A 22,202-nucleotide genomic window follows, 5' to 3' on the forward strand; every position below is an offset into this window, starting at 1 on the left:
TGGCATATTGATTAGGTTAACCGTCTTAAGTACACCAATTTATGTTCCACTAGTTAAGATTTTTTTTTCCCGATCTGTCTTATTTATACTCTGGTTACTGTGCTTTTAAATGTCCAAGGTGCTTTCTTTCTTGAATGCAATGTTTTGTGTACCACTGTTTTAGCTTCCTTTAGTTTGATCGCTCAGTTGTGTTTTTCATTTCAGCTGGAAACCTTGATTGCCAATGATGGAAGAGATGCAGAAATTCAGGTTTGCTTCCACATTCTCCTGTTTGTTTGTTTGTTTGTTTGTTTGTTTAGTTGTTTGTTAAGGCAAAAATATTATTTGCCTCAGCCTTTAAATTAGAATGAATAGTATGGATGCTATAAGATTGATTTAAAATCCTGTCCTCATTCTTCTCATGCTTTGTTGTTTTGGCCTAAATGATATTATTGATTGTAATTGAGGTGTATACATGTGTAGGGTGTTATTGGCGAGGTTCCTGACATTATACTCCGATGCATAAGTCGCGATGAGGCTGCCTTGGCTGTAGCTCAGAAGGTGCGGTTTCTACTTCTCTGAATTACTTTTATTTTCATGTCATGTACTAAATATGGATTTTAAATATTGGAGCAGGTTTTTAAGAGCTTATATGAGAATGCATCGAACACTGTACATGTTAATGCCCATCTGGCCATTCTTGTTGCTACTCGTGATGTTTGTAAGCTTGTTGTGAAGGAGCTTACTAGTTGGGTATGTCTTTTGTTCCAGTCATTAATGTGGTTCAAATTGGAAGGTTTTTTGTTATATATATATTCCGGCTGGCATCAGGTTTTTCAGTAACATGTGTGAGTGTAGTTTTAATAGCAATCTACATCAGGTGATTGTTCTTATTAGTGCATGTCATATACCTATGTATTCCTATTCTTATTTGTACTACATGAATTATTTCTATGTTTGTGTGTTGATAGTGGTAGATTTCATCAATATTTTGGCCAGTCAAATACTGATCAAAGAAAATTCTACTAGAGAAATAGTGCTTATGTGGCAATGAGAGCTCTGAAATGAACAAGGAAATAAAAAAACAAGAACATTGCCTTACCTGATGGACAAACGTCATATTTTTGTGTTTAGTTTTTTTATATTGATAAATGTTAGTCTATTAGTTTATAGGGGAGGGATAGAACCACATTCTTAGAGACACATTATAGCCACATTGTAATCCAAGCAAAATCGTGGACTTAAAAGTTGTATTAAGGGCTGAATTTTTGTAAATATGATCTCCCCATTATGGAGAACATGCTCACAAAAATTCAGCTCATTCAAAGAAGTCTAACCTTAGAACATGCTCACAAAAAGTTTGGATCGTTAGATGAAAAGTTCAAAAATGAACACTAATTTTTACATGGTTAGACATATCCAAATATTATGATTTTTTGTGAGAATGATCTTCATAGTGAGGAGATCATCTCCACAAAAAACCGGGCCTTAATTCATTTGTTTGTTGAAAATGAGGCTATATAATGTGTCTCTAAAAATGTGGCTCTATCCTTCCCCATTAGTATAATTACGAAATTAAATCAACACCAAGGTAGCAGCCAATGGCTGTTACACAAGACAAAGCGACAAAGCTAACCCGAGCCCAGTCAACCCCACCAAATCAGAAAAGAGAAAAATGGAACTGGAATACTGGAAAACAATAGAGCTAAAACAGACATGGCCGAGGAATGTTTTTCTTTGTCTGCAATTTCCTGCTAGAAAATATTTCCATAGGTCCTCTTTTACTTATTACCAGTAAAAATGCTCTACTTCATTATCAGTTTTTGCACAAGGCGTGTGACTGTTCTATTTTCAAATATATTCATGCTGTCCATGCCCCATTTTCTTACCAGGTGATGTATTCGGACGAGGAGAGGAAGTTCAACAAAGATATTACTTTGGGCCTTATTCGCTATGAGTTACTTAATCTTGCTGAGTACAATGTACACATGGCAAAGCTTATTGATGCTGGACGAAACAGTATGATTAGAACCCTATCCACCCTACATTAGTTACTTTATACAGTTGGTTTGGGGATGTAACATGATAACTTTCAATTGTGCAGAAGCGGCTACGGAGTTCTCTATTTCTCTTCTCCAAACCTTGGTTGTTCAGGAACCGGGGCGAGTGTGTCAGAGCTCCACAATCTTGTTGATGCTTTGGGGAAGGTTGGATTTACTTATTTTGTTTTGAGTTGTTTTTTATTAATTTCTAGTTGATGTGCTCATTGGGTTTATGGCTGATTGCAGCTTGCGACGAGGCCTGGTTCACCTGAATCTTTACAACAGTTGGTTGAGATTGCCAGAAATCCTACTTCTATTGCAGCTACTCTATCAGGTTTCACCATGGGCAAGGATGAGAAGGCGAGGCTGTCAAGAGACAAAAAGGTTAATGTTATGCTTGGTTGCTAGAGGGCTACAAGCCTACAATACTCATCCTCCACAGCACACATACACACAAACAAATGATGAGAAAAAAACTCTCCTCTCCTTTTTTCTTACTCTCCATCCATAAGATAAGGGGGTTTATTGATATTTTTTTCAGCTTAAACTTTTAACAAAAAGTTCTATTGTACCAGGCTCCCTCTGGCAGAATAATGATGAGCAGAGATGACTATAACAGTTCTGAGTCCTCATCAGTGGATGCTACTGGTTTCCGCGAACAGGTAAACATATGTTATTGTTTTATGTTCTGATATAGTGCTCTGGGATAAACTCGTTTTATTCGACAGCAATTTTGGTGGTACTTGGTGCTTCTCGAGTTGTGGTGGGTTCTGTTGTGTTATGTTTGTGCCTTTGTGGTCTTAGCACACAATATGATTTGTCATATTCGGTGCTAATACTTTTGTAAGATACAAAGTAATAGTATAGGGACGCACAAGGGGTTTGCTTTTTAAACTTATTTTGAGAATATGGCCGTCGAGGAGATCATTCTTTATCCTCTGGGCTGTTTGGTTGTTTGAAATTAGTTGTCTCCTGGGAATACCACCTCTTATCTCCTCGGTCTTATAGTTTATCTATGCTGTAGGTTTCTTTACTGTTTGCTGAGTGGTGCCGGATTTGTGAGCTTCCTGCCAACTATGAAGCATCTTCTACCCAGTTTCTCTCGCAGTTGCAGTTTCTTGGATTACTTAAAGATATTGATTTCTCTGAACACTTTTTCCGCATCCTCACGGTAACTTTTATTTCTTATTTAGAGCTGAAGATAAGCAACAGTGTATATTAGGGACTTGGTATAACTAATTCTCCTTGGGTTTGTCTCTCCCTCCCTCTGTCTCAGGAAATCTCCGTATCACATTGCATATCTGAGGTGCCGGCCCCATTAGCTATGCAATCACCTAATCAACAGTTGCATCTGTCATTTATAGCTGTAGATATGTATGCAAAACTAGTATCCTCGTTACTGAAGGTATTGCTGTTTTCCTCAGCATTTGGGTACCTAATATGTCTTTCTATTTGAGTATCTATAACAAAAGCTGTACTTGCGTTTCTTGTATTTTGGTTGATAGCATGGTGTGCTGGACCAAGCATTGAAAGTCCAATTTCTTTCCAAGGTTTGTCTTGCACTTGCAGGAGCCTCTTTACTTCACGTTTTAGGTTGCAGTATCTTATTACTTTATATTGTTCCAGATTCTGTCAGTAACTGTGAGGGTTATCCAAAAAGATGCAGAAGATAAGAAAGTTGCGTTTAATCCAAGGCCATATTTTAGGTTATTCATTAATTGGCTTTTGGATCTTGGTCCTTCTGATACTGGTCTTGAAAGTGCCAGTCTTCAGGTATGGGCTGTTGGCTTTCCCTCACATTATTAAGCTCTTTTGTGGCTGAATAGAGTTGTGAATTTTTATTGTTTGGAATCTTTAAAATAATGGAAGTTGGGTATCACAGGTCTTGACAGCATTTGCGAATGCGTTTCTTTCTCTGCAGCCTCTTAAAGTTCCTGGTTTTAGGTAAGCATGTGATTGAACGTTATTCTGTTATAACTTTGATGTAATGGCGATCCAATATATCATATATTAAATGTGGGCTTGTGAGTGTTGAAATTTAAGTAATCTAGTGTCCAACATCTAATGCATCTGTTAGCCTCTTATGCGGCATTGAATTTTACTTTTTGTTGGTGTTACATTCATCATACACAAAACTTATAGCGTTAGTTATGGATGAATTCCGACTACTAGCTGCAGTTAGGGATTCCCCATCTCCCTGTTGCAAGATCCAATGGCTACACTGCTACAGGATGAAGTTTTTTTTCGACGTGAAGATCATTACCATTGGATACGAGATGAAAAGAGGTCATGATGTAATAGGTGTCTCTAGTGGGCCTTTTCGTTATTTACTTTTATTTTAATTAGCCATGTAGGTCCAAAGAATAAAGCCCAACTAAGAGCATTTTAGGTTTAAGGAGTCAAGGTTATTATATATACGATAGTAGCCTCCTTATTCAGTGGTTATGTTTTTTTTTCATTGAGTAGTTGTTTCTTGGAAAATAATGTTATTGAGAAGAATTATTATTGTTATTGGGAGATTATGAAATTGAGTGTTTATTTGGGTTGAAAACCTAGTTATTAATTGATTGTTTTGTTATTCCTCTGTGTAATTCACATCAGGTCAATCCAAAATTTTAATTCCTGTCACTTGTGCCCCTTCTTGGTGTTGAGAATGCATTGTGCTAATCTGACTTAGATTGACATATATTACTTCTCTGCACTAAATTTAGTCCAATTTAGCTGCACGAGGATTCAAGGACTTACCTCTATACATTGTGAACTTTTCGTTTAGATGAGTGATAACTAATGGATTCATGGATGAATGGAAATGCATAATTAGATTGATATTGGTGTTTGTTCATTGATTAGGCCATGTATAGCTGAGTAAATTCCATGGTTTCGACTTGTACAAATAAGGTGGTGGGAGATTCTAGTTTTAGCAACAGAAGCGGCATGTGCTAGGATCCTTTAGGCTCCATGCTATGTGTCTAGGATATAGGCTCAACCTTTGCTATTACCCCCGCCTGTGACTGCATAGGCTGAGTTGTTACTGAACACGTCTAGGATATAAACCCTATCTTGTACATACCTGTGACTGCATAGGTTGAGTTTGACACATTGTTAATCAACGTATGCGACTGGTTGTGTTATATTCCCTTGTTGTTTGGTTCTTTTATTTCTCTGCTGGGGCCGTCTCTTGACTTTACCGTTTTCAGCTTTGCATGGCTTGAGCTGGTTAGCCACAGGTGTTTCATGCCAAAGTTGCTCAATGGAAATAATCAGAAGGGCTGGCCTTCGTTTCAACGTCTTCTGGTTGCATTGTTCAAATTCATGGAGCCATACTTGAGGAATGCTGAACTTGCTGATCCTGTAAGGCTTTTCCCACACCTGGACTTTTGGGTTGCTTAAATCTGAGCTTAAGATTGATGCCTGTTTTAAAAATATTTCCATCTGCATATATGCAGGTTCAGTTTTTGTACAAAGGCATCCTAAGAGTGCTCCTCGTGCTGCTACATGACTTCCCAGAATTTCTATGTAACTATCATTTCAGCTTTTGTGATGTCATTCCACCCAGTTGCATTCAGATGCGGAATGTTATTCTTAGTGCATTTCCTCGCAACATGAGGCTACCTGATCCATCTACACCCAACTTGAAGGTGTGGGCAGTATCACTTGATTTATAAGTATTTTTCTTATCTGTCGTGTTTTAGTTATTTAACAAGCTAAATATATCTTTTGTTTTTCCAATTTACAGATTGATCTGCTGGCAGAAATCAGCCAATCACCATCTATTTTCTCCGAGGTCGACGCATCGTTAAAATCCAAACAGATGAAGACTGATATCGATGAGTATCTCAAGGTAATTTTTTTCTCCAACATGCTTATCCTAATTTCTTGGTACTATTAATTGCATGGCTTGGAGGATTTCTCTCCCTTTTGTTATCATTGATTTTTTATATTTTTTACTTAATATTTCTTTTTATGTTTTCTGCAGACAAGGCCACAGGGATCACCATTCTTGGCAGAGATGAAACAGAGGTTGCTACTTCCCCATGTTGAAGCAACCCAGGCTGGGACTCGCTATAATGTACCCTTGATAAACTCTCTGGTGCTTTATGTGGGCATGCAGGTATTTTGTTGTGCTCCTTTCCATCTTCAAGAGTAACAAATAAAATTATTTAGGCTTCTGTCCCAGTGGAGAGGATGCGATTTCCTGCTATTATTATTTTAAGACTCTCAAGTTGCCTTGTTTAAAGATAATGTCTATTGAGGAAGAGCAACTGAGAAAGTTGATTGTGGAAAAGTCCGATGAGGGAGAGTGTGTTGCGAGCGAAAAACCCAAGTGGGCCATCTTTTTGGGGAGGGAAACTAAATGTGGATGGGATCAGTTGGTTAAGGTGTAGCTTACCATCCAGAGGGAGGCAATGGTATTTCATTTTGGTATGATGTGTGGCTGGGAGAGAGGGTCTGTAGTGTCCAATTCCAAGTAGTTTACTATTTATTTTTTAACAAGAACGCTAACCTCTCGGATTACTTGTACAAGTATGGATAGAGTGGTTTGGGATGTGGACATCAATGCCAGGGAGTTGAATATTTAAGCCGAGATCTTGGCTGTGATTTACCAAGAGGGAGAAGCAGAGGTGGAAGTGGATAAAAGCAAGACACTCACAGTGGAATTTTTATATGGACTAGTTTGCTAGACAAAGGGTGCGCTAGAGGAGATGGAGCATGAAATCGTTGCTAATATTGTTTATGAAAAGATATGAGTATCATCAATACCACACTGAGGCTTTCTTCTCTTGGTTGGAATATATGCAGGCATATAAATGAGGACAAGCTTAATGAGAGAGGTTTGGAGTTAAATAGTGTTTACCCACTTGAGGTGGAAGTCGAAGTGGCTCATCTTCTTGTTCTTTTTCCGGTAGCGAAACTGAGTGAATGGATTGATGTTCTTCATCCTTCAGTAGATCTTGGAATCTTATGGGGTGACATTGTAATTGAGGATCTTGCTCCAAAAGCTATATGGAGTGCAGAGCATTTTCCTAAGGCAATATCTTAGGGAACTTGGAATGAACAGAATCAGAGTGTTTGAGAAACTAATTCTGGAAAAACTAATTTTGGGTGGGATAGTGGCCCAATACTTGGGGCCTTATTGGTGCGTAGTGTGGAATGCTTGGAGACTTGGAGAGACCTCTGTTATTACTTGAGATTTCCATTTGTTAAATAGAGACCTGTTTGTGCCTCATGCGAGTTGATAATGAGAACTTGGCTGGAATTTGGGCGTTCACAATATTGCGGCATTTTTTCCGTTACTGTATTAAGGAAGAGAAAATTAACAGCTTTGGGTTGGTGGCAAAGATGGGACATTCTCATCTAAGCCTTTTTTATTATGCACTTTGTTCCTTAACTCTCAATTTAATCACGCCATCACTGGTTACCCACCATCTTCCCTAGCAACTATATGTGAAGTTTTAATACCCCTGGTGAAGTTTTTTTCCTTCCATGGTGTCCTGCACAAAAAAAATTCTCACTAGATAGTTGTATTAGGATGATGAATTTATCATCCATTTTTGCCCACTATGTTTGTCAGATTGTGAGTCAGTAAGTCATACTCCAGATCCATATCACTTTTATTGTGAGGTTTAGAGTTCTTTTGATCTGTCAGTTGAGGGTGGTTTGGGTATTGGTTATCTCCTAGGTTGGTGAAGGACCTTTCAGAATCATGGGAGACTTTGGGGGATGATTTGTGTTTGGTGGAAATCAAGGGGTTTTGTGTGATTGGTTGAGGAGTGTCAATCTTTTTAGAGAATCTTAAAAGTCAAGGTTTGGGTGATTGGGATGCTCTAGTTTTGTAATTGGGTTACATTATGCTGCTGTATTTAGATACCATTATCAACTTGCTAATGTCTAGCTACTTACGAATATACGTTTTATATTGAATGGAAAAAGAAAAGGTAATATCTTAGTACAGTGGATACTATTTGCTAGGAAGCATTTTCTTTTTTATATATAGTAGTGGAATTTTTTCCTACCTTGTTTCCTTGCGCTCCGCCCTTCCTGTCTTCTGCGCAATGCTGAAAATACTTGTTTAGCACAGTGCTGAATATACTTGTTGAATTCCTTGTGCTGTGGAGAAACTATTGCACTGCTCTATGAAGATTATTGTTTTTTCTTTCAATCTCAGTCAAGGTGCACACAAACATTATTACACTGATGTTAGTTAGCATTCTTTGCTTGAACTGGGAGAGAAACAATGATCTGTGTCGGTTATAAATTTTTAAACCTGTGGCAGTCTGGGAGATGATGTATGTCAAACATAAGTGATGTTTGTTGTAACCTTTTTCCGATGGTGCCCTTGCAGGCTATCCAGCAATTACAGACCAAGAGTTCATCTCCACTTGCATCTCAGATGACTCACACTGCTCCCATGGACATTTTCTTAGTTGGTGCTGCTATGGATATCTTTCAGAGATTAATAAATGACCTTGACACGGAGGGGCGTTATCTCTTTTTGAATGCTGTCGCAAACCAATTACGCTACCCCAACAACCATACTCATTATTTCTCGTTTGTCCTCCTTTATTTGTTTGCCGAAGCAGAGCAGGTGAATTTGACTTACCCTGATTAGGAAGGAGTTCTATATTCATTATTCTTATTCTTCTGCTAAAATATGATCTACAATTACACAGGAAAGCATTCAAGAGCAGATAACGAGAGTTCTATTGGAACGCCTGATTGTTAATCGTCCTCATCCATGGGGACTACTGATCACCTTCATTGAGCTAATCAAGGTGAATAGTGATTCAACTTCTGAGATATTTATAGCCAGTTGATTTTTTTCACCATTTGCTTCAGTTAGCTGTAGTTCCTGCCCTGATTTGTTCAACTGGTTTTGCAGAACCCAAGATATAATTTCTGGGCCCGACCTTTCACCCATATTGCTCCCGAGATAGAGAAGCTTTTTGAATCTGTCTCGAGATCATGTGGGGGACCAAAATCCATGGACGAGAGTTTGGTTTCTGGTGGAATGCCTGACAACGCTCGTTGACTATTCCGTTGAATGCCTATTGTTAATTACTTCAAGTGAATTTTCCTGTAAAATTTTCAATTAATTGGATCAACCTGAGCAAATTGTAAATTTGTGTATAAAATTACATTGTTTCTTTGAAACTTTACGCAGTCTTGAAATTTACATTAAGTGAAGAGAAATCTGCAACGTTCTTGCATTTGGTAAAAGTATAAAGCTATTTTCGTTGATCTATTGTTGTCACACAACTTCATCCTAAATGAAAGGCTGTATCTAGTCTCAACCAAATCATCATTTCTCTAGATTCTAAATTAAGGGGTTGCAGGACCATCTTGGTGATGTTCAGTATTCAGGTAGGGATGGTCGCTGATCTGTTGTTACTTGGTGAATGGTGATACTGTGCCCTAGACAAAAAGAAATGGCTTCACTTAAGGGTAAATGAGTTGCCTAATGTAAAGTGATGGGCCGATGTTATTAGATTGAATCCCAAGTCGCTAGCAAATTTGACGGCATTTACCATTTTATTGAGAGTACAGGGAATGCATATTATTTATTTTGTTCTTGGTAGTCACTGCGATTATTAGTATTTAACAAATTGCACAATTTGCGATTATTGATATGGGTATTTAACAAATTGTTCATTTTTGTGGTTATATGAACTCTAGTCTCAAAAAATGAACTCGAGGAAGTTTTTTGTGGATGTTCTTAATTCTGCGAACAATGGGAAAAAATGATATTTCATAACTTTCTAAATGAGGTGGAAGTCAATGATTTTTAGAGCTACGCCATTTAAAATACTAGCATAACTTTATATATATATACTTATTTTTCTTTCCTGGTACATAGTCTTATCTTTGATTTCCTCTGATAATAGGTTGTTGAATGGTGGTGAAGTTGCGAGGAGTCGATGGCACAATTGGCTTAATATACACTTATGAACATCTTCTCAAGTTTCCCTCAATTTTAATTGCTATATATAATAGTTGACTGTTTTTGGATTGAGTGATTGTTATCTGCTCAACTTTCATATGCAGCATTATAGTGGCTGAAAAATGGAAATACAGTTTCACAGAGCACAACAAATAACCTAAACAATGCAACGCGATTTTATCAACGCTCTATAAGCCAAGTTGTGTTACAAGACAAAGGTATGCACCCAGGATTCATCATATACATTTGCATGGTTTCATTTCTAGAATCTCGACCCAGTCGAGAGGAACACAATTTGAGTGCCATTCCGGTGCAGTAATTGTTTTCAGTGTGCATTATATTAGTGTAGCAACAAAAGCTAGCTGCAGTAGAACCCAATGCGGATCACTTTGACAGTACAATAACGGTTGGTCCCAAACATTCACACATAATTACATCCATTGGTAAATCTCAGGGCTTCTCATTGTCTCACACAAGATAAGAGAGAGAAAGTTCTTTGGTAACTCTGAAGAAACAGAAGCGACACCAATGCTGGCACCGGTTACCTTCCTAGGATGGTTGTACTGCTAGTTTGGTCATCCGCAGTCCTTATTCTTTTTTATATATAGATCAACAATATTTATCATTGTTTACATTTTTAGTAGCTATATATTTGGGCAATTGTAATTTTGGAATTATGATATTTAGTGTTGCTGCATTTGAACTTGTGTGATTGTATGTGAGGAGAGACTGCCTTTCATACTTACCAATTGAGCATAATCTCTTACTATTTTTTTCCCCCTTTTGTGAACCAGTAATTTACCTTTTGACAAAAATTATTATACGTTATCTATATGCTAGTAATCGTTTTAAAGGTAATATAATTGTGAAATACAATTTAATGTACTAATGATATATAAATATTTCATATTGTGCCCATTTTATTATAAACTACCCATGGATGTGGAATACCTGACCTTCATGTGAGAATATATATATCTGTAAAAATTCTGTAACAATTATGGTCTGCTAAATTAACTATAAGTATGAAATGGAGGCCTAGCAGTCGTACTATATACTACTGTATTTTTTATTTTTTATTTTTTATTTCTTTTGTAAAGTATGATGATACTTACTTGGAACAGCATCTTCAATTAGTTACTTGTAAATAGAACAATTGTCTGCTTTTCAGTTTATACTTTCATTCTAACTAAAGTTAAGTGTCTTCTTGTTTGCTACTTGTTTTTTTTTTCCACTCATGTTACAATATGTTATTTATTTTTCAAGTTACTCATTCACTGTGTTAATTATTTTTGTATTTCTGTTTTTGTTCTTTGTTTATTTTTTTTTTTTTCTAAGTTGGCAAATTTGTATTCATATAGAAAGGTGTTACAAGAAGTTGGCTTAATTAGGAGCTGTTTCCTAATCAACCTGTTTCAAATATATAGTAAGTGACATCGGGAGATTCCCATTTGGAGATCCAATTGGATTTGCATATATATACCACTTGATTCTCTGTTGTTAGGCTAAGACTATGTCTTGCAGCTTGATCAGCAGCAAAGTTGACTTCACGCCAAGCACTTGATACCACCACATAGCTTAGTCTAGACTTACATCTTTCCCACCTTGGCCGCACTTCCCATGGTAGTTCTGAGGTGCCAAAAGCCAATAACTGCATCCCTTGAATCTGACTCTATCCATAGTCTATCCTATCCATTACTAAGTGCAACTTCGACACTCTATAATTCCCATCACTCTTTGTGTGATTTATATGTGAAGTGAATGTGTTTCTATGGCTGTGGAAGCCATGTATTTGTTGGTTAAGTTTGAAATAAAGTGCATGACATCAATTGTTGTTGGTAAAAAAAGTAAAGGTTAGCATTATAGCATTAATTCTCTTCTTGAAGTGTGATCTGAATTCCCACGTTAATTCAGATCACAATGTCCATTGTCTTCAGAGTTGATGTTCTGCCCATCATGTGAAGCTCCGTCTATCTGTCATTTTTGTAATTGCAAAGTTCTCTGCAACATCCAGTCCTTCTGTGATACTTCAATGTTTTTTTTTTGAGTTGGCAACTGGCTTTAAAGTGGCACCTATCCACCAATTTATTTGAGTGAACCTTGAATAATCTGTCCGTTGTCAGGGGGCCATTACATTTTTCCCATCCTGTTTACATTCAGATGTTTGTAATTGTGCTTGTGCTTGTGTGTGTGTGAGAGAGAGATTGTGTGTGTGTCTGTGTCCATCATTGGTATTTGAGAATATACTTGAATGACTCACCTATCCAGTGTGGCTTTTGATTTTTACTTTGTGCCATAGAGGATAATGTATTTTTATCTTCCTATAGCTTCTCTTTATTGCACAGTTTTGTTGTTGCACTACTTCAGTGTGGTATGGTAGTTTGTCTCTTCTAGTGGCTTATTTGTGCTCAAGTGATTCTATAGTCTGACATATACAAATCAATATTTCAAATTTTAATTGATAGCAATAATCGTTCTGAAAAATAGTATTATTGATGTTCACACAGTTAAATTAAATATTTGGTATATGGCTATTTGCAACATATAGTTGCATTGAATTATTCTCTTTGAAATATATGTCTTGTTTTCTTTTGGTTCATGGAAAGCATGATTCGTTTTTTCTTTCTTCATATAATTTGGTTAAAGTTATACTTGTGTCTTTGCTCTTGCAGAGATCAAAAGTGGAGTTTGAATCAAAGAGGTTTCGTTATGATGATCTATCCTCTCAAAAGTGATTCACAATTAGGAGGTAACTCTCTCTTGTTAATATATAGTCGAAGGTGTGCTTCCTAGATCTCTGTTCATTTTGTGATTCTGCTTGGGTTTGTTGTTTTCATTTACTTGCCCTAGATAATCTTCAAATGTTGTTTGTACTTCTAGCTTAATTCAATGAAGATTTTTTTTAAAAAATCTGTTACTTCCTTGACTACCTACAAATTAGTTTCTTTGTGGTGAATGGTGCAAAGTTTGCTGATGAATTACATTAATTAACATACTGCCCCTAGAATTTTTTCTATGGCCAACTCTGTTGCTGCAACTAATGTATCTCAGTTTTTTTTATCTGTATTAGTAAGAGACTTTGGCTGGTTAGGAAACATGTTGTGTTTGGGGAAGTTGTTTATAATATGGATGTTGTTATGGCAATTAAAAAGGTTGGTTCTCCATCCGTTAGATATGCTAAGCCTGTTGGTTTTAGTGATTGTGGCCAGCTTTCTTAAAGTGGGTTTTCAGTAGCAAAAAAAAAAAAAAAAAGGTTTCATGAGATATATGTTCATTGAGTTGGAATGAATTTGGTTGATCTAGTTTTTAGTGATCTAGGTTATCGTTGTCTACTGTGGTTTTAGTCCTTAACTTTGTGGATTTGGTGGTGTTGTCTTGGTTCTGGTGTGATAAACATGAGATTCTACTACTAAATAAGGTAGGGAAATAGTTTGCAATTGCCTTTATAATTATCTGAATCTTTGTTTTAGTGAACTGAATGCTTACAGTAAACTGAATATTGTTTTATAGTTAATCGAATGTTTTTTTTTTTTTTTCTTTTTATGCAGATATCCCTACCCCTAAAGAGGTTTTAGATGAGGCGGTGGCCCTGGATAAGCGGTTGGACGATATATCAACAAGATAATACAGCGCAGTTGGTTTTGGGGGTATTTTAATTGTTTTGCTTACAATATTTGTCATTACTTTTGGATGTATCACGTTGGTACTTGGCAGTGCTTTTTGGGTTTTGCGTGTATAAATTGTCGGAGATTAGAGAAGACTTGGAGGTTTCAATTTGATGGTGATGCATTCTATAGTATACACCCACTTTTCATTATCACCCAGTAACAGAAATTTACTATATTGGCTGAACAATTTTCTTATACCAGAAAACAGGGAAGCCGGATGGATTGTTGAATCCCGATATGATATGGAACTCAGTCCATCACTCCATTGTGGGAACATAAATTCGACTCTACCAAATTTTCATATTAGTTGGCCAAAAAATTACATAATAGTATAAACACTGATGCTGTTGAAACTTGAAACTCGTATATGCACTTAATGTTAGGAAATAGATGTTGTATTGTGTTGGATTGTAAATCGCGTAAAATCAGACCATTGGAGAACAACAATGAACAATTACAGAAAGTCATAATGGCTATATGCTTTATTGTGTGCAAGTGATCAAATCTCATCATCCCATAGTTCTTGAATGGTCTTATATGGACTAGTTGTTCCGTTAACAAGAAATTCTCCTCTCATGATCTTTCTCTCAATCAATCTTTCAATCTTACATATATCTTCATCATCTAATATCAGTTCAAGAGCTCCTAAGTTCTCCTTCATTCTTTCTTGATTAAAGCTTTTTGTGATCATACTTGCTCCTTTTGATAATCCCCAACTTAGTGCAACCTTTCAGCATTAAACCAAAGTGTTACAAGAGATGCAAGAGCTAGGTGAAAAAAATTAGGATAACAAAATGGAGAGTACATTAAAAAAGGCATGTTACCTGAGCAGGGGTAACTTGGTGTTTAAGAGCAATCGATTGAATTATAGGATTATCCACTATATCCCGTGTACCCCATGGACTGCCTGCTCCTCCAAGAGGTGAATATGCACTGACATGGATCTTGTTCTCACCACAAAACTTTCTAAGCCTGTTCTGCCTCCACATTGGGTGCATCTCTACCTGCACCAAGAAGTCAAGAACACCATAATGTAGATATAGTCTGAGTATATTTTTCTTTTTCTTTTTTGTAGTTTTTAAATTTATCACTGAAACATTTATGGTTTTCCAAATCGGTTTTTTTGACCGGAACGGCGGAATGAACTAGGCCACTCCGCAAAAATCAGTTAGAGGGCAGTTGCCAACTAGCTTAGTTTGTAAAACCTTTGGGTGATGAACTGATGATACAAGAGGTCTGAGGTTCTCAACTTCGCACCCCACCAGCATCCGAGTTGCCAGAGTTACTACTCTCATTTAAACAGGCTTGCTAAAAAAAAAATCAGTTAAACTAAAGCCATGAATTAAAAACTCGTTGAGTGAATCAGAACTCAGGCAAAAGCTACCACAATTCAAAACGCTTGACCGAGTTAATTGCTCTCCAACAATAATAATTGATTTGTGAAATTCTCAATCCATCATTTGGGATATCCCCTGGCACCCAAAGAGGTTATGTTCCATTTCCTATAGTCTATCCATTTGTTAAATGGAAGAAATCAACTCACAATATTCTCATTTTATTTTGACTTTCAAAAGTCAACTACCAAATATTTTACATTTCGACCTTCCCCAGTCAGCTCACGATTCCTTCAGTAGACATTTGAATTAGGATTTAGGAATTAGGAGTGAACTAGTGAAGTATGAGCATTTGCACGCTGAGAACAAGGAATGAGGATCATCAAATCATGCCTATTACACACACACACACAGCTATTGTTTTTCCCTCTAAATGTTCTTTAAATTAATGACGATATGGATAAAACAACAGAATGTATAATGTTGGCCGAAATTTCGTGTTGCATTTTTTTGAACTTTCACATATATAGTTCAACTTTCTAAAAAATGACCCATAATTATTACCAATTTTCATTTTCATTTTATAAGATGGAAGAAAGAATTATGATTGGAGTCAGGGGCGGATGCAAGATTCAACAATAGGGGGGGCTACTAACACTAATTCTCACTATTTTTTTTATTTTTTTTTAGTGAATAGTTACCACTGTACTTTTGGGTTTTGAGCAAAATTAGGGGGGACTACAGCCCAGGTTAGCCAACTCATAGATCCGCCCCTGATTGGAGTGGTTGCTATTACCTGATTTACCGATGGTGGAACTGATGCATACTCCAACAACTGTTCTATCTTTTTACAAGAGAAATTGCTCACACCAATGCTATTGCACAATCCCATTTCCAAGCATTTTTGCATCCCAAGCCATGTTGTTTCCATGTCTAATTCTTCAAAATCCTCCTCCTCAGGTATTGCATACCAAGTCCAATTCTTTAGTTTAGCTGGCCAGTGCACAAGATACATGTCCAGATAATCCATCCCCATGTTCCTATTGCAAAGTGCAAACACAAAGATACATATACAGTTCAATACCATGTGCCCAATTTAATTGGCCTATAATGTATCTTAATGCTTGTTTTCTTCTTCAAATAGCTCCCTTTTTTTTTCCGAAATATGTATCGCGCTTGTTCAAACTTCAAAGCATAGCTCAACATGCGGCCACGTAGATTGACTTGAACTACTTTAATCACTTTTATTTCGAATTATTTGGAGTTGACTTGAATAACATATATCAAGGAAATTGAAGTTATACAAGTCAACTTAAAAAATTTGTTGAGCTAAGCTAGTCAACTTGTCACTTGTTAGTGTCTCACTTACATTTTTTTTTCGTTCTGTAAAATATAAATATATTACTATTCCCTTGTAATGAATAAACATTTGAACAATTCACCCAAAGTACTTATTAGTCCTGAATTAAATATAGAAGCATGTATATGTTTTTTTTTTTTTTTTTTTTTATATATATATATATATATATAATCAAAAGCATGTATATGCTTGACCGTAATAAAAAACAAGGCCGGTGTGTGTTACTGTGGAATACCTAAGAGTTTGCTTGAGGGCAGAAACAGGGTCATGGTGATCGCTACCCCACAGCTTGGAAGTAACAAAGATATCCTCTCTGTTTACTTTCCCATCATCAGTCGCCTCCACTAATGCTTTCCCCACTGCAGGCTCCGAATAATATACCCTTGCGGTGTCGAAATGCCTGTAACCCAACTGCAATTGATATAAAAAGACCCATATTAAAATTCATGGTATAACATTCTGCACCTTTTTATGACTCCCGTTCTCTAATGCCACAAGGCTGTGATTGTGTGGGACGAGTACACGATGTTCATGTTTGTAACATTTGTAATTAGAGCTAACAGTAGGAGTGCAGTGGGAATGAGATTATGAGAGTGGGATGAATAAGAGCACAAGACTGCCTGGAACACCTAACATCCGATCAAGCACTTGCTGAAACTGGAGTAGGAACAAGAGCAGGAGTACAGTGACTAATCATATCATTCTGTAAGGCCCATTAACATGTAGAACGTGATGGGTAAAAAATTTCCATGATATGTCATAGTGAAGCTAATGGATTTAGTAAGTGAGAAAGAAGCATATATAAAGACATATATCATTGATGTACCTTGAGGGCTAGTTGTATGGCTTCTTCAACAGTTTCTCCATGGTATGGGATAATAGCAGTGCCAAGTCCAAGCACAGGCATCTTTGTGCTACCGTACAACTTCACTAAATCGTTCCTCGTCATGATGTGATGTTACTCTGTGTTGGTTTCTTTCTCTCGCTCTCTTTACAACAGTTATATATAGGCAAATATTAAATACATTTGATCTCATTGACTTTATTAACTTAACACTTGATCATCAGCATTGTCTTTGTCTATATGGCTTGGCATATGATTACGTGAGATTCGACATGTGTTAACTTAAGAAAATTTTAAATAGACAAGATCTCCTACACCTGGAAATACATATATATAGTTGGAATTCGTTAGATACTTGATTTCCTAGCAATAGCCTTCTGGCAGTAGTGAACAATAGCCTTGATTTTGTGGAATCTGTGATCATCTTTTTTACACCAAATGGTAGTTAAAGACAGTATAATGCATTCTGTCTATTTTATCAATTATATGATGTATGTAATATAAATTTGGTTTGTGGAGTTGCAACATTGAATCTCTCCTCTGGTAGTTGGTGGCGGACTACTGGTGGTTTGTTTACATATCACTATCTGCTTGTGACCCTGAAAGGGGGTGGGGTTGAGTAGAATTATCTGCTATTACTTGGTCATGCGGTACATCGTAGTTATGTATAGTTGTGACTTGTGAGCTATGATAAATTTTAGGTAGAAAGAGTCCTTGTTTCATGAATGTATGATGAGTAGACTTGTCCATTGAATTGTGATCTTTCTACCTAAACATTTGTTCTTTTGAAAAGGACACGGGCGCACGGGACACCATCCTATAGTGAAGTGATAAATTAGATGGGTTGGAATTAATAAGAATATCAAATTCACAAAGGATTTCACATTTCCACCAGGACTTGTATGCAAAGGGTGCAATAAGTTGAACTGCGCATTGGAATTGAACTCTTTTCGATCATGAGCTTTCGTGCTACTGCATTATAAAAAAAAATGGACGGCTACCACCCCAAATTAGTAGGGTGTGCCGGTGTGGTTAAGATACTCTGGAAGTGTTAACTGTACTAAATCATAGTTATTTTTCAGAACATACCAAGTACTGCTGGAAAATGGAGATGATAATTGGTGTGTTACCAAAGAATGCTCTTGATGAAATGCGGACGGTGTTGAAACTTGAAAAGTCAGCTATTTGTTTACATATTTTTCCAAAAATCGAGACGATTTGATTCTCTAAACAATAATCCCAGGCTCGCCAATCTCTGGATCTTTAGAAACAATTGGTAATATGGGATTGGATCCCAGCAGGGAACACCAGTGTCAATTATCCTTGGTATTAAAGAAAGAGTTAATTAATAAGAATAGTTTTTAACAAACCATAACATATGCCATATGGGATCTTCCATGTCTAATGGGATTTGATTAGTGATTCCTCACTTTTTGAACCAAGTCCAATTGACTTTTTACGCTTACTAGTAGAATCTTCATTTTCCCTCACAAATTTTCTATTCACTTGAGAAAATATCTCAGATTTAAACTTTAAAAGGGCAACAGTTAGTAATTTTTAGATGATTTGAAAGTTATAGCGAGGGAAAACAAAATTCGTGACGTTCTTTGATAAACACAGCTAAAAATCCTTACTACAAGGCCTATCTGACATGGCAGTGAACACTATTAAAAAAAAAAACAGACATGGCAGTGAATAACTGAATATCCCAATTTGTATTGAGTCTTGACCTGAATATATTATTCTGATGTGTTCGATATATTGGCGAATAATAATGGGCAATACATAGGGGTGCAATTTTTTTCTGATAATTCGATTTTTTCGAAATTTGATATGATATTTTTCCGAATTTGGCCATAATATTTGTGTTCCGATTTTTGAAATTTTAATATCTAAATTTTTCGACAAATAATTGGATAGAAAATGAATGTGTTTTCAAAATCTGATATGATCTGATCCGATTTCCAATTATTTTCCGAATTTTTAACATATATTAGCCATTAATTTCATATATAGTTACTAAATCAAAACTACAAATAGATTACAAATCAAACCAACTAGAATTTTGTCTCTCTCACACACCATTAAAAAATATAGACCATCATTTTTGTATGTGTGTGTGTCGCTCTCTCATCTCTATTTACTTAACTAGATTTTTGGACCCGTTCAACGAATGGGGACCGTTTTTATATAATTTTTTTTTTTTTATTATTATGTATCAAAATTTTTATTTTCCAACTATATTGAAACTCATACATGCCAGTAAATTAATTGATCAAAGTTCCCATCGCAAATAATTTGTTAGACTAAAAGGTTGTTTTTTTGCATCAATGAGTAGTGTAGATCAGTTATGTAACTTAATATACACTTTACTAAGCATTGAACGGGTGCCGTTTTACTTAATTTATATTAATTTATGTAGGGGAAAAAAAATTAGTAAATATTTTTTTTTAAAAAATGTAAAGTGATCAGGTTCCACTATAAAATCATTTCAACAATTAAATTTTGAGTTCAATGACTTTTCCAATTTGAATGTGTGCATGAGAGAAAGGTATAGACATATAGATCTGTGAAATTTCCTGTGCAAAGACTCATATAAACAGATTAACACATACAACACATTTATAATTTGTTTGTATATATGAGTAAGTTTTTTCGGTTTTGGATACATTTAGTTAATACTCCCTTGGAACCGCCTGTGTTTTGGTATGTTCTGTTTTTGGCATGAAGACCCAATTATTTAGAGTCTCTTTAGCAAGTCAATCATGTAAAGATGGAGCTTCATGTTGGAGCTTCACGTTGTCTTTAAATTCCATCAAACGAGGTTTCACATTCCTTATTCAATATGTATTTAAAAATAAAATAAAATAAAATAAAACAAATCAAAAGTGTATTAAAATCTATATTTCAATATGAGAAGAACTTTGCAAGTAAAATCATGCGACAAAGTATTAAACCCCAAGTCCACACTTTCTCAGTTAACTAATAATTGAACAAACACAATAATCCAATATTAGTAGCATCAAACATTGCAAATAGATTTCTTTAATGTTACCCATTCAAAACAATATTTCACAAATTGTCGCAATGACAGATATATACCTACACATACATAAGAATTTGTAAAAAACGTGGGTTGTTTATTAAGAAATTACTAAAATAAACTATTCATGGACTAAAATACTAATACTAATACTAAAAATGTCCAATTACTTGACACCCGATTGTAAAATAAAAATCCTTTAAATATTAGGTAGATAACATTCAGTCAAATACATGGATAACCCAGTCCTTGTACGTATTAGTTAAGAATTGAGATTAGGGTAATAGCCAAACACGGTTATGCCAGCCCATGCACACATTTCCCAGGAGTAAGAAATCACTTGTCATCATAGTAGAATAAAGTAGTGTTCAGGGATGACGAGATGAGAAGGTCGCTCAACTCACTCCATAGCTAAATTAGAAAACAAACTTGGTCTTCAATGCGCTTATGATGTAATCAACTTGTAGAAGACGTCAAAGGTAAGCAAACTACATGATAAAAAGAAATTATACACATAATTCAATACCTACTTCATATGTTAATGGACTTGAACAAAATTCCAACAAAACAGAGTGTATATATGTACTATTAGCATAATACACCTTTATAAAGATTAAGTTTAATGGATCCAATAAATAGTTAAAACTTATGCCCAATAACAATTCCACAAAAAGAAAACATGTTTCAAAAGGATATTGAAGCGCCTAACAACAACATGAGAAGGAGTTTATAAAGGATTGCAAGCAAGAGTTTTGGCAATACAATTTTCCAAGATATTGTAATGATTTTCGGTTAGTCTTGCTTTCTTTCATAAAAATTGTCAGGAAGATAACATAATTAATATTTTAATAGAAAAAAGATAAATGCTCAAGGCACAACACGTGTTTTTACAAATTAATAGCAATAATGTAGCCCGATTTGTAAGCAGTTACTGGGGTGGGTAGTTCACTGACCAAGACAATTATGCTTAGTCGGATTTTTTGGATGATCTATTACGTAGTGATGATACATTACGTTATTATTGACACTGTTTCTTGATGGTTAAGGCTCAAAGACTTAGGCATATAAGGTCCTTGCATCACCTTGCATAAAAAATATTGTCACACATACAACCATGAAAAATCAAAATCCCTTAATAACATAAATATTTGTATAAATGAAAAAATCCCGATTAAAGAATAAAATATCTCATCCTCACTTGGCATGTAAAGAAACAACAACAAAGAGAATAGTGGATTACATGCATGAGTAAATAAAACTATATTATTGGTATGTCATTGGCATATATTCAGGGTTTAACTAAGTTAGGTCCCTTGCTTGGACACACAAAGACAAAAACATTTAGAACTTCAGACTTGGGAGCCTTAAGCCCAGGACACACTAAGTTACCATTTCATACAAACATAATAAAATCACTACTTCAAACAACTCAAAGACAATAAACAAAGTGAAAAAAGAGCCACTTAAATATCAATATATAAGTTGTTTATTCTACATGTTGAGTATACTCCCAAAAAGAGATTTGAGATTTGATAAGTTTCCCTCACATCAAAAGTGCCTAATTAGTCACACCACGTACATTTACGATACAATCATCAAATCTTTTATAAAAAACCAAATTGGTCTCAATGAAGTTCAAACCATAAAGAAACAATCAATCTAAATGCACCATTAGACACCACAACTCCTCATTTTATATTATATATTTTTTCTACTTTTCATAAATCAATTTAAAGGATACTAACATTGTCTATGAGTATAAAAGAAATTAAACAATCTACTAAAACTTTAATCCAAATACCAAAGATTAACCATAAAGAACACAATCAAACAAAACAATTGAGAACCCCAAAAATCTAAGAAGCCATTAAGCAATCAAGAACAACATGCTAGAACAGTACCTTGAAAAAAGAAAATGCTCTATGGAGTCGTGAAGAAGATGCACAACTAAGAAATCATAGATTGAATAAAATGTGGTCGTGTAGAAGACAAC

At 35.6% G+C, this 22,202-nt stretch overlaps 2 protein-coding genes and 1 long non-coding RNA gene across 3 annotated transcripts in view; 2 read left to right on the top strand and 1 right to left on the bottom strand.

The window, feature by feature from the left end:
* The window catches only part of LOC147512944 (uncharacterized), a 30,860-nt gene extending 21,600 nt beyond the window's left edge, over positions 1-9,260 (top strand). The window contains 20 exon segments of the mRNA XM_086595934.1: positions 205-249; positions 463-540; positions 616-732; positions 1,872-1,998; positions 2,084-2,140; positions 2,143-2,186; positions 2,268-2,405; positions 2,597-2,683; positions 3,046-3,192; positions 3,298-3,426; positions 3,527-3,571; positions 3,648-3,794; positions 3,904-3,965; positions 5,219-5,372; positions 5,468-5,659; positions 5,758-5,862; positions 5,998-6,132; positions 8,365-8,607; positions 8,693-8,794; positions 8,902-9,260. Of these exon segments, the coding sequence (XP_086452060.1) occupies positions 205-249; positions 463-540; positions 616-732; positions 1,872-1,998; positions 2,084-2,140; positions 2,143-2,186; positions 2,268-2,405; positions 2,597-2,683; positions 3,046-3,192; positions 3,298-3,426; positions 3,527-3,571; positions 3,648-3,794; positions 3,904-3,965; positions 5,219-5,372; positions 5,468-5,659; positions 5,758-5,862; positions 5,998-6,132; positions 8,365-8,607; positions 8,693-8,794; positions 8,902-9,051 (2,304 nt within the window). The 3' untranslated portion in view covers positions 9,052-9,260.
* A 590-nt stretch (positions 9,261-9,850) lies between these two features.
* On the top strand, positions 9,851-13,777 carry LOC147512945 (uncharacterized). Its single transcript, XR_015215139.1, has 3 exons — positions 9,851-10,178; positions 12,633-12,709; positions 13,509-13,777. It is a non-coding gene; the product is annotated as an uncharacterized LOC147512945 (long non-coding RNA).
* Positions 13,778-14,005: 228 nt separating this feature from the next.
* LOC147512946 (NAD(P)-linked oxidoreductase superfamily protein) lies at positions 14,006-17,288 on the bottom strand. Its single transcript, XM_086595935.1, has 5 exons — positions 17,149-17,288; positions 16,558-16,733; positions 15,759-16,002; positions 14,453-14,632; positions 14,006-14,355 (listed from the first exon to the last, which is right to left on the bottom strand). The coding sequence occupies exons 1-5, from the start codon at positions 17,269-17,271 to the stop codon at positions 14,128-14,130; spliced, it is 951 nt and encodes a 316-aa protein (XP_086452061.1). The 5' UTR covers positions 17,272-17,288; the 3' UTR covers positions 14,006-14,127.
* Positions 17,289-22,202: the final 4,914 nt, after the last annotated feature.

The sequence above is a fragment of the Coptis chinensis genome, chromosome 3 (assembly GCF_015680905.1).
Source record: "Coptis chinensis isolate HL-2020 chromosome 3, ASM1568090v1, whole genome shotgun sequence".
NCBI lineage: Eukaryota > Viridiplantae > Streptophyta > Magnoliopsida > Ranunculales > Ranunculaceae > Coptis > Coptis chinensis.